The 13,232-nt window shown below is 28.2% G+C and overlaps 1 protein-coding gene across 1 annotated transcript; it reads right to left on the bottom strand.

The window, feature by feature from the left end:
• Positions 1-441: 441 nt before the first annotated feature.
• Positions 442-11,640, bottom strand: LOC113547941 (proton-coupled folate transporter-like). The gene is made up of 7 exons (XM_026948540.1): positions 11,310-11,640; positions 3,946-4,827; positions 2,901-3,002; positions 2,702-2,839; positions 1,224-1,307; positions 852-1,008; positions 442-750 (listed from the first exon to the last, which is right to left on the bottom strand). The coding sequence occupies exons 2-7, from the start codon at positions 4,784-4,786 to the stop codon at positions 597-599; spliced, it is 1,476 nt and encodes a 491-aa protein (XP_026804341.1). The 5' UTR covers positions 4,787-4,827; positions 11,310-11,640; the 3' UTR covers positions 442-596.
• Positions 11,641-13,232: the final 1,592 nt, after the last annotated feature.

Below are 13,232 nucleotides of genomic sequence, written 5' to 3'. Positions count from 1 at the left end.
AATATAAAAAATACATTGTTCGACAAATATTTCAATCATACATTAGAAAGATTTTACAAGATTAATAAACTTTTAGTTGAGTTTTTAACAACAACATTTGAAGTGTCAATTTATTGACCAACAAATTACAGAGTTACACGATGATATTATTAAAAGTATTATAAAAATGTACGTACTATTCTTATGGTATATTTTATAAATATCTAATCAATTAATATAACTTAATAAAAAAAAAAAAAATGAGGCCATATTAAAATGTAAAAACTCAACAAAACATAAAACGAATAACAAAAAGACAATAATAATACATATTTATAAGACGTATGAGTGAATTACTCCTATATAATTACGAAAACAAATACAAATTTTAATAGTAGATATAGTTCATTAAAAATAGTTCAAAAATCATTGGACAAAATTATTTATACAAAGGTATAATATTTATTCAATGTTACATTCACATTTAATATAAATTTTCTGAATTCACAAATATTTAAGAAGTATATTTACCTATTTTTACCATAAGTGGTTAAACTTAGGATGTTTTTATATTATACGTCTTAATACTTACATAAATAAAATAAATTATTTATTATTTACATATGCACAAGTCCTTCAACGTTGTCAGATTTCATCCCATTAGTATTAGTAGTAGTATTAGCATTGAGATCATTTGATGTATCTTCCAAATTATTTTTCTGGATTGGTTTAACCGGCTCTTTTTGATTTCGGGTCAAGTAATAAGTAATTCTAAAATCAAAAACCATGACAAAGGTTATTTTTAAATTTAAGTGATATTACTATAATATATATTACTTAATTATGTATACTGTATATTATAAAAATCTTACCCGAAACATCCGATTAATGGTACGGTTAAACATATGCTGATGATAAAAAAGGCACTAGGCATAGATTCCAGCGTTTTATTGTATACTATACTATATAATGGCAGAATTGCACTTTTTGATAAATTTTCGATGGCCATTCTCACGGAATTCATGGACCCTATTGTATAGACACAAAAACACGGGTACAACATAATAATTAAATAAGTCATTATTTACATAAGTAATTTGTTATGAGTTTTAAATAATATCCTATATTAGTTATATCTAAATGTAACAAATATACGTAATAATTTTAAATATTGGTTGTTAAGGCATTATAAATAGGCATATTATTATTATTACTATGTATTTATAAATTGACTAAGTACTTACCTAATTCATGAGATTCCACACATTTCGAAGCTATGGCACCTGAGAGAGCTAATGCTGCACCACGGAAAAGTTCTAATGGAGGTACTATAATACACAAAAAAACGATTAATTTTTGTATTGTGTTTATTCATAATAAGTAGGAAAAATAAGTAGTTATAAACATTGGTTTTATAATAAACAATAGATATGAAAGTCAATATCTAACAGTATAACTATTATACTACTATAAATTAATATTATATAAATAATTTTATATTCAAATTAATATAATCTATTTGTTCGGTTTATATAATAATAAAATTAGTACCTAGTTGTTGGTAAAAAGCGAATTGATAGTATTTTTTGTTTTATTAGTTTAATTGCTCAATCGTGTAGTATGTATATAATATTCGTTTATTTTTAACATATTACAATAGTCTTTATTATCACTCATTATTTTTCATTCTTTTAAACAAAAACTTAAATTTCTTCTTTGAAACTTTAAACGAAATGTATTAAAAAATAAATCAAATTATATTTTGTTATAAAAACAATTATTTAAGTCATTTTAAATTCAAATTTAGATTAAATTCAATATATCATCAAAGATTAATAGTTTTAATTATTTTTTATAATTTTTAGTTTATAAATATTATTTTTGAATACTTGAAACTTTTAACGAATTTTATTATATTTATATGAAAATTACTATAATGTCATTTTGAAGTACAATGTTTTCGGCGTAACTTAAATTAACCAACTTAATTATTTTAATAACAATTTAAATGTATTTAGTAAATATAATAGGCTGAAAGACTGTTTTCTTTCAGATTATCAGAACCGTTTTTTGTATATATAAGTAATGTTTTATAATTAAATTAATAATTATTAATAAATATAATAATTTACTTCACAATAATGAGGTACAGTTGATTATTCTAAAACAGAATGATGACTATCTACTTTTTTCTTTTTCTTTTTTTTAAATACTTCTGTACATTGCCAATATTTTATACACTACCACTAATAGTAGCATGCATTTATACAAAAAAAAGCTACAATAAAAAGATTCAATCGGTATAATTGTATTAATTTTAATCAGGAGGAATTATTATGTAGGTAATTGTTTTTTACGAAACTGTAATAATACTTGTATAATTTGGTAATTTTTATTAATATAATATTAAGAAAAGCATGTTTTAATTATATATAAAATATAATACCATCAATAAATACCAAATTTTATCCAAGATAAATAAATAGGCATTAATCATATCTTTAGTAGATACTATAAAATATAAACCATGTAACTTTGTATAGCATATTACATACTCGAAACTTTAAAATGTATTTATTAAATATTTGTATGTTTAAATAAAATAAAGACATGTACCTATTGTACCTACTCGTATTACATAAAATGTGTCAATCGTTTTTTACAGTACCAAGGTCAATGTTTTATGTAGGTGAGGGGGCTACAGTATTAAAAGTTTACTTACCGAATAATAAATATTGCAATTTAGTAATTGATAGAAATCCAATAGCAGTTGCAATATCAAAGGAAGTAGCAATCAAACCAATCATTGCATCATTCATTTTAAGTTTTCGACTCAAAATTCCAAGAGTAAACAGTGATCCTAAAATGTATATTATTTTAATAATAACATTTTACAAAAAAAAAAACCATGAACATCTTACCAAATAGCATAATTCCCATTGTGTACGCATTGAATAAACTAAAATCAATTTCTTTGAAGCCAAACTGCTTTCTCAGATACATATACATCAGACCTATTTCACCTGCAAATGGACAAAAAGAAACATTATTTAAATTATTAATTCGTATCCTATAAATGAATAATTACATGATATACGCTGCTGTTCCATTTATCGTTTTCCCTTATATAATATAGTGCATCTAAACTGCAGTTAACCGTCCAAGACGCAATTTCGTTAGAGCCTATGCCCAGAGCCAGCGCAAGCTATTTTGCCGCCCAAATCTGTTGTAATTCGTGTAGTGTCTTAGCTAAAATGTCACTCAGACCGCCCCTGCTTATGCCCTATGGTAACCAACGTTATTTGTTTGAAAAAGAGAAATATTTTAACTCGCGTATATAAATAAATATATATTGATAAGGATAAATTACCTAAAATAGAACTTGGAACGAATTTCAAGAGCATAGAACGAAGAATAGATTCAAAAATAACTATGCGTAAACATTTATAACACTCATACCTATAAATGAATGGAGCGATAAATTATCGCCGATAATAGAGTTTTTAAAGGCCACGGCCTATAAGGTGTAATGCTGTCCGTACGGTACACTCGGTACCCCAAAGACATCATAGACGCGTGAAAATAATAATGAATATTGTTATAGTACGTATACAAATGTATAACAGCAGGATTAAGGCATGAAATCAATTTTATAATTTTATTCAAATATAGGCTGTCCCGTGTTAGTAGTGGAAGTAAAATTATGATGGTGACTGTAGGTGCAGGGTTTGGTATACATAAATAAAAAAAATGTTCGACCCCACCAAGAAAAATTGTTCACCACGCCGTTTATTTAGTTTATACTACAGGTAGCATACCTAGGTCTATTAACACAGACCTATACTCAACAAACGAAACAAGCAATATATTATATATGTATACTTAAGTGCAACAGTTCACTACGTCAAAGGGCGGTACCGCGTCGTATATCAATATAATAATAAGTATATTGTCTCTGTATCTCACCCACAAAAGGAGCGCCGGTCAACGGCGAGGCGACGACCATCAGCAAGAGGATAAGGCGATTGTGGTTGTCGCGCTTGACGAACACGGTCTTGCAGCTCTTGACCACGATATTTGGGTCGAACGTACTCCTGTACAGCGAATCGGTCGCCTTGTACGGCTCGGACGTGTCGTAAACGAACAGCAATCCCAGGCACAGAGCGACCGCGTTCAGGCCTACATTCAAGGCGAACACGGCGGTGAACCCGAGCCTCACGTTCAGATAACCGCCGGACAGCGCGCCCAGGGTGGCGGCCAGCGGCAGGACGGCCGAGGCGAACCCGATGCGCATGGTCCGGTTGGACGTGTCTGTGATGTCGGCCAGGTACGCGAACATGCCGATGAAGAAGCAATGCTGTGACCCGGTGACAGACAAGATCAGCGACTGTGTGATGCCGGTGACGGTGGGTGACACGCCGCTCCAGAACACGGAGGACAGCAGGTTAAACGCGTCGCAGGTCATCTGCCCGATCACCGGCACGAACATCAGCGGCCGTCGCCGGCGGCCGTGCCGGTCGCTCCACGGGCCAGCGAACATGATGAACACCAGCGACAGCAGTTCCTGGATCATGTGCTTCCACACGTTGATTGTCGACACTCCGTGCTGCGCGCCGTTCTCCATCATACATTCCGGCGAGACGTGCAGGTCTGGTGCCGCAGTCGCGTTCGGGTTGCATCCCTTGTGCAAAAGCATATTCGTGCCCACGTTGTTCGACAGGACAACGGCCACGAAATACAAGAACATCATGGGCTCTATCGTCACCGCGCAACGAAAAGTTTTGAATTTCGGCATATTCATCTTCATATGGACGCCGACGACGATACCTGCGTACCTACACACCTAGTCTAAAACAAAAATAAATCGATACTATTATAATAGTGCGTTTAGTGCAACATTGGGTGTTTTTATATAATTTTCAAAATATTATGTTGGATTTTTTTTATGATATGAAATACTAGTTTTTTTTTAGTTATATACTTATATAATACTTGTATATTATGTATGTATTTATAATTATATATGTTAGGAGCAAAGTAGGAAATCCGAGAATTGTTATACAATTTCCGAACATTTTGGACAATGTAATAATGATCATTTTAATACTAGAATTGTTCATACGTTGGCCGGCCATTGTTCGAGATTGCCCGGGTGAAGTGTACGTACCTTGCCCGGATTCAAGTGATGGACAAAGTAAATTAAGTACAGTGCGCTGTACACATTTGTATCGAATAGCATTTATACATAACAATAACACTAGACAACTATACTTAGATATTTTATTTGTTCGCGATACTCGTAACCAATAATACGAACCGATTCGTAATCTTAACAATAAAGTGATCGCATAGTATAATGCGCGAACACTATTGCAGCTACTCATGATATGCAAAGAGGTGTTTATCCAAATTAATGAGGTACCCCACCAGTATAAATTTCTTTAAGAGATGAAGTGGCAAGAAAACTTCTAAATTAGATGGTCAAGACCAAGAGTATGATAGGTGTATTTGCAATACATTATATAAGACCAACCGGTGTAAATGTAAAAAGTCTGGTCGACTTTGCAACTCAAAGTGTCACAATAGAGGTGTACGTAATAATAATTTAAGTAAACTAATGCTATCTCTATGTGCTTAGAATTTTTTTTTAGTAATAATTAACTAAAATGATTATAATTTAATAATAAAAAGTATAAATTTTAATAATGTCAAATTTTATTAGCTAAACAATCACAATAGTACGTGGTTTGAAAGCTGTAAGATTAATACCGCTACTGACGTCAGTTAGGTTCGTGAAGTTAGCGATAAAAGTAATAATTTATACTACGAGTATATTGCGAATTTTAGTTCCCAATTACTGCTTTTAGGATGCTCAAAAATAAAAATAAATATTATAATCCTTCATTCTATACTGGCTTATTACCACTTATCTTCAATCTCATATAATCACCTCCTGCTAACTTCACAACGCGGCTGAATAAAAATCTTAAATTTAATACAACCAAATTCTAGAGCTCAGTTGGTGCATATTCAGGATATATACAAATAAAAATGATTGTTCTATCCAAACAAGAGTTATTACTTCTGCGATTTTTCATAAAGCTAACACCAAAACAACAAGATATTAGTGAGGATTACATCAAGGTCGACAGATATAACCAAGTCCATATTCACACGTCGTATGATATAGGTAACAAAACTGCTTAGACAACAATATTTTACACAAAATCTTAACATCAAACATCAAAAATTATATTGAAAATTTTTGCTTGCAAATTTTGAGTTATTTAACCAATTTTTTTTCGAATTACTTAATTACATGGTTCCTTTTTTCACAATATCTCCGATCGTTTGATACCTTATAAAAATTATAATTTTAGTTATTAGACATTTAGTCCTGTACTTTTAACTATGAAAGAATTCACACAACTTAAATGGATATATTATTATGGTTATAGAAATACGACTGCGACTCACCATGATGACCGCTACGATGCATTATTTTTTATTCATAGCTTCGCTGGATAATATAATATTTAAATATTAAGTACGTATTTAACTAAACGCGCATTCAATACTATCATGCATGACATGAATCGACAAGTTTCTAACCGGTATCTAGATATCAGTAAACATAATATTATTAAAAATCATTCATCACTGATCAGAGGATCATATATCCTATATTATTAATTGAGCCATATGTATGCATATATATATATATATATATATCAGATTTCCCTTTAAGGGTTACTCGAAATATTTCTATTCAGTGACCTTGGATTGAAATTGAATTTTCGGAAGAAGCTAGAGGCTAGACTCTAAGTACACGTTTTTGATAAATTTAAAATGTTGAACATTTTCATAGTAAGCTTGCGCAATACAACTGTTTTTAAACAACAAAATGTATTTTAAACATCAGATTATTCTGATTATTGTAATTATCTTGATCCTGTAAATATTTTATTTCTTTTTGAAAAATGTTTTCAAGAGGCTTTTAAAATTATAGTTATACCATATGCTAAATTTAATACGCCAAAGTTAGATTGGCCATTTCTATAAAATTATTTCACAATGCGAGACCGCCAATTTGCTCGTAAGGTTAGTACACTAAACCAAAATACACCAACACAACGCTGTATTTTATATTTTTTCATTTTTTCTGGGCAAAGTCAGTTAAACACTTATAGAATAAATATATAAAATCCTGTTATTTATTTTTTTATAACTTAAAATTATTTATTTAAAGTCATTTAAAATCTATACTTGAACACGAGTAATTACATTAAAAATGGGGATGGAGATACACGTGTTATATAATAAAAAGATCTCTTGGTCATTCTCATTTTAGGCACCAATTTATTTTGTTTTTTTATCAAGATATTTATCTATGTTTCTTATAATGAAAAAATAGATAATCATAGTCTCATTTAGATTGTAATTAAGATATAACTATACTGAGATAATGTATGGTTTCTTAATATAATTTCAAGCTCGTCTAATTATCATAGCATTGAACACGAATATAATTTTAAATTGTAATACCAGGAAAACAGTTTGTTGTGAAAAAAATATCATATCATTCATATCCATAAATCGCTTTGAGTAGGTACCCAGTGCCCACCAAGAATTGTATTTCAACAAATACATTTTATCGTAACAGCATACTTAATATTATGTTTTATTATTTTGTGTTATGTGTTACGTGTTTTTGAAATATATTCCCGGCTAATAGTTAATATCTAACTAATAACAGTAATAACCCTTACTGATGCACAAAATAAATAATATTTTTGTATATCTTTATATTGTATAAATATTTATTGTGTCAGAAAAAACCTGTATTTATCTACATTAGTCCAAAAATAACAATTGTAAAAAATTATAAAACCAACTTTTGGGAAAATTATAAGGTATTATGATGTTCACCTTCGTAGTCCGTATATCGCGTTTAAATCTCAACAATACACAGCGACGTCTAGAACTTTAATGATTTTGTAGCCAACTGATATATGGTTATATAGGTATCTATTTAATATATATGTTCAAAATAATTGAATATATTATTTATATAATTTAATTACCTACAGACTACTATTAAATAATAAAATAATTAATATAATGTTTATATAATGAATTATTTATTAAACTGTCCAACAAATTGGGTTTTTATACATAAGTACTTATTGAAATTAGTACTTCAACAAACTACATATAGTACGTTTAAAATCCATTTGAACAATTTACAATTCATATATTGATAATGTATGTACCTTACAATACAATTATAACTTTCAATGGTTTGCCTATTTAATTAATTATAAGTTGTGGTTTGATAATTATTTTAATTAATTTCATTCCAAATTCGTTGAAATTTTAAATAATTTGAACCCAAATATTACAAAATTATAGTCATAACTACCTACCTAAATAATAAATACATTGTACATAGAATATTATAATTTAAAATATTATTACATCATGAGATAAGCCATAATTAAGAACTTAAAACTTATTATTTTTTTTACCTTTGTTATAACTTATGGATTTTCTAAATAAGTATTATCTATTAGAAATTAGTTCAATTACAAAAAATTATTCATAATTATTTTCATCATTTTTATTAATAAATATAAATATTTTTCCGGTGTAAATTTTATTTTTTTATTGAAATTAAATAATTGTCCTATTAAAATAAGAAAATTAAACAATCGATTGACGTTTGACAATCTACATAATATATAGATAATTATTATAATAATTCTCAAAATTATTTAAAAATTAAAATAGGGAATGAACTGCCACACGCAAATGTATTGTTATTTAGATACAGTGCATTTTAATAATTTATAAATAGTAATAGTAAATTGTCATAGTAAAAATCAATTGGTATTAATGTACGGATAAGCCTTGGATACTCCATACTTAGCAGTTATGTAACTAGTCAATGGATTTAAATGGTCAAATTAAATTCAGTTTAATAATTACATTCTTACAAATCTTTTTGTAATGATCATTTTTTTTTTTACTTCTAGAATATAATTAATGCATTTTATATCGTAAAGTTAAATTTTAAAGTATAAAATGTTATTCCGTCATTATTATTTTCATTTATTTTGATTAAGTGTTAACTTATAGTATACAATCAATTTTTTTTAAATACCAAAATAAATTAAAAAATTATATCACCATCACATTACATAAAACAGTATAGTAAAATAAAATGAAAAATTCGAAGAAATATGTATCGTATTTAGTCATAGAATTATTAAAATCCATTAAGATCAATACAATCTATTTAAGTATAAATAATTTGTTATTAACATATCTAGACTATAAATATGAGTCATACTTTTGAATTAATCTAAAGAAATTAATCGTGTTTGGTGATAATATTGTACGAATGACGGTATCTGTAAATAACAAAATGAATAACCTTTTAGATAAATTTGTATTAATTTTATTCGACTCATAAAGTGTATCCGCTTATCAGGATTATAATATAATAATATTTAAACTACCAATCTTATTATTATTATTTTTTATTTTATATGTTGTATCTTATTTGAATGGTTTTATTGCGTATTTATTAGTAGCACTGACAACCTTGCTGTTCATATCAATAAATATTATGTATAATAATAAAAAAATACATCAAATACTTAAGTGATTTTTATGAATTTACGTATTTATCAATAATAGTTTTTAGATATGCAAAGATACTATGTCTTACAAATAAATTACCTAGCTACTAATCAGTATACTATAAAACCTAAGCAATTATTTAGAAATAGCTTTTAAGTATCAAGTGAGCAACATATATAAAAATATACAATGTACCGATTAAGAGCTATGCGGTAATTGCTTATAGTTTTAAATATACCTCGTATACGACATTATTCACATAAAGTAAATAAGATAGGTGGAACTAAACGACCAAAAGTTAAGCGTGTGAAAATGAAATAAGTAGTAGTATATCATATATTATATAATATTATATTATAATATAAAAACATTTATATTTAATTAAATTTAAAAATAATGAAAATAATTATTATATTAGATAAAAATGGCTTGACATTTTATAATTCAAAACATAAAAAATATGTTTATAATTTTCTCAATAAGATGATTAACTATAGGGCAAAACAAATTAGTAATTACAAATATACAATAATTATTCATAAACGAAAACTAAAATAGTTTTTATTTCCTAAATAAATAATTTTAAGTCATAACTAGTTAATATCAAAAAAATTTCAAGAATAGAAAGGAAATATAATAATTTTTATTTGTCTAAATTTAATGGTACATATTGCAATAAATGTTTATCTAATGTATAATTTGATTAAGTTATTGGTTACTTATATTATAAAACAGGACAGGAAAATAGTGATAATTATCTAAATATAAGTCAAAAATATTATTATGATATTATTATTGCGAAGATTAAATTCTTAAATAGTTGATTAAAATTATGTCAATAATCTTATTATAATGTTGTTCACGTAATAAAATTGTGTAAATGACCATTAAATGCGGATCTCAACCATTAAATATGAAAAACCTACGGTCATTTCAATCACATTTAATCACAACCAATGTTTTGAAAACAATTATTTTATTGTTTTAAAGTTTGCCATAATTGTATTTAAAATACAGTGACCTTGTATATAACGCTAATTCGGCCAGGACAATTTAAATAGATAAGTTGGTAGGCACTAAAAAAAAAAAAGATCAAGAGATTTGGATACAATATACCTATACTGAGTATGTAATTATATTGTGTTTGTATATTTATATACTGATAGTGTAAATGTAGATATAGGTAATATAATATTCATTATAATGTCTAATTTTCTTTTAGCATATTATCGTACAAGCCCGACACAAAAATAAATATTAATATTTCAAAGCAGTAATTATGCTTGGATTTCGAAAATGTACGTATATAGTAATTTCGTAAACGGAATAAACAAATTATGGATTTGTAATACATTGATATTACTTAATATTGTCATGGATAATAGATACCCTATATAATAATCTATGCACCATGTGGTTTATCTAAATATCATATATGGGTAGATATATACCCGAGGGCATACCCGAGGACGGTGTTATAATATAATAATGTGTCCTAAATAAAATCGCTCTCCCAACATTCACTCTCGCGTTTCTTGCGAACACCGACTGTCGTGGGTCGGCTAATATAGCGGACTATAATAAATAATAATGTATAGGTACGAAGAGTATTTTGTTTCACGGAAAATAATAATACAACAATTTATGTAAAAAAAAAAAAATAATCGATTTTCATTTTTACGTACGATTTACAAAGCTTTATTTTCTGTTGAGGTACGTGTGTAGATGTGTGATGTCGACCTTAATCCGGCGACAGCCGCACTAATAGAATTCGTTCGACCGGATGACAATAAAACAATGATTTAGATTTTATCTATGCTATTTTGACTCAAGTTACTTAATAAAAACCCATATAGGTAACTGCCGGATCGATTATTGCAATACGGATACAAATCGTTCAGATGAAATGATCGCGATTGCGCACAGCTTCACACACACATACATAATAATCGTATACACAAGCACCCGCAAACACTCGCGCGGACTGTCGCGGATGATATGTGCCGATGGACAAGTCGAGCAGACGGGCTCGCGAGGATCTACGTAGCGACCGTACGCCAGCAGATCGACGGTGGTCGGGTCGCATACTATTTTATATAATGCGGGATCACTTATATCATTATTTTCTCGTACACTTTATACACACGATTAAGTTAATTATTCCTTTAATATACCTGTTACATACCACCTTTCATCTAAACACGACAACCTGACATACGCATATACTGCAGAGAATAGTTATTCCTTTACAACTATCCGACCGCTGTACGCTCCTCTCAATCCTTATTCCCTCGGATGATTTTCGTGTTTTCTAACACAAAATATTCACGTTCATATGACTCGTGAGTCTGTACCTGTGTACGATCATAACAACTATTAACAATATTACTTCGAAAAACATAATCAAATCATTTTGTTTGTGGTGATGATTTTTGGTTTTTTAAATAAAGTGTGTCTATTTAAATGGCAATGGATTTTGATTGTTTTGTAAGTATTTGAAGTTTGGACATTGGAGGTGACTTTTATACGGAACATGCTACGTAATAGTGGAAAATGTAATTATGTATAGAAAACAATGATATTTAATATAGTGATAGTCCTTAGCAGTGGCGGATTTAGCGGGGATGTTTGAGAGCTGAAGCACCCACCGTTCCGCGTATTTTTATTAAAAATTATTAATAATTTAAAAAAAATAATGTATGTTAAATTGTTTAAAATTTTTATAATGCTTAATTATGTTTAAATACCAAATTATTCATTTTTTTCCCCCAAATTGTACAAAATAAGTATTTTAGGACTATTGTTATCAACAAAACAGCACCTACCATAAAAAATCCTAGATCCGCCACTAGTCCATAATCCATTTATTTACGTTCATATTTTTTGAATCACAACTAAATAACTCAGTTTGATTGGATTAAAATCGTTATTTTTCGTTTAAATATACAATAGTGACATTTTAGGAGAACGATTTAATTATTGGTGGCGTCAAAATGTAATTATACCTATTTGTAAAAAATCACCAGTTCCGGCCCTGTTTATGTAAAAATTGTGAACTATGTGCAATATAAGATATTGTAATAAGTAATAATCGATATTATTGCAAATAGTTCCCATCAACAATTATTCATAGGTTATTTATACCAATATACAAGGACTCTGAGTTTTATATGTATTTTATTTCATGATATGTCACAGGATATATTTTTATAAGTCGTGTTTTATGCTAATATTAAAATACCCAACTGATGTTTCGCACGAGATACTGATGCGCCGTAAATTTTTCACTGAATATATTTATACTTGGAATCATAATATAATAATTTATTAGTTATGACACTTGTTGAAGTACCGATGTACTATAAAACGCATGTTATTTGCTGAACTTGGCTTTCAGATTGTATATTTATATAGTAATACATAAATAATACATAATATTATTATAAAATATACGCCTTTTAGTATTTACTAAGAAAATCACGACGAAATACAATAATAAACAACAATTTCCGTCGTGAATATCATGTTGACGATTGCGAATACCAATTGTTATTGTATATTACATAATATATTATTTAACAAGGTTATCGAAGTCGTGTTTTATATTA

This window comes from Rhopalosiphum maidis, chromosome 1 (genome assembly GCF_003676215.2).
Source record: "Rhopalosiphum maidis isolate BTI-1 chromosome 1, ASM367621v3, whole genome shotgun sequence".
Lineage (NCBI taxonomy): Eukaryota > Metazoa > Arthropoda > Insecta > Hemiptera > Aphididae > Rhopalosiphum > Rhopalosiphum maidis.
This window is presented reverse-complemented; position numbering and strand designations above follow the sequence as displayed.

Bases quoted from the DNA above. Each gene is read 5' to 3' on its own strand.
- LOC113547941 (XM_026948540.1), bottom strand. From the start codon at position 4,786: ATGAAGATGAATATGCCGAAATTCAAAACTTTTCGTTGCGCGGTGACG. The intron at 2,840-2,900 runs GTAAGATGTTCA...TATACATTTTAG, and splicing joins AATGGGAATTATGCTATTTG to GATCACTGTTTACTCTTGGA. The intron at 751-851 runs GTAAGATTTTTA...TTTTGATTTTAG, and splicing joins CCATTAATCGGATGTTTCGG to AATTACTTATTACTTGACCC.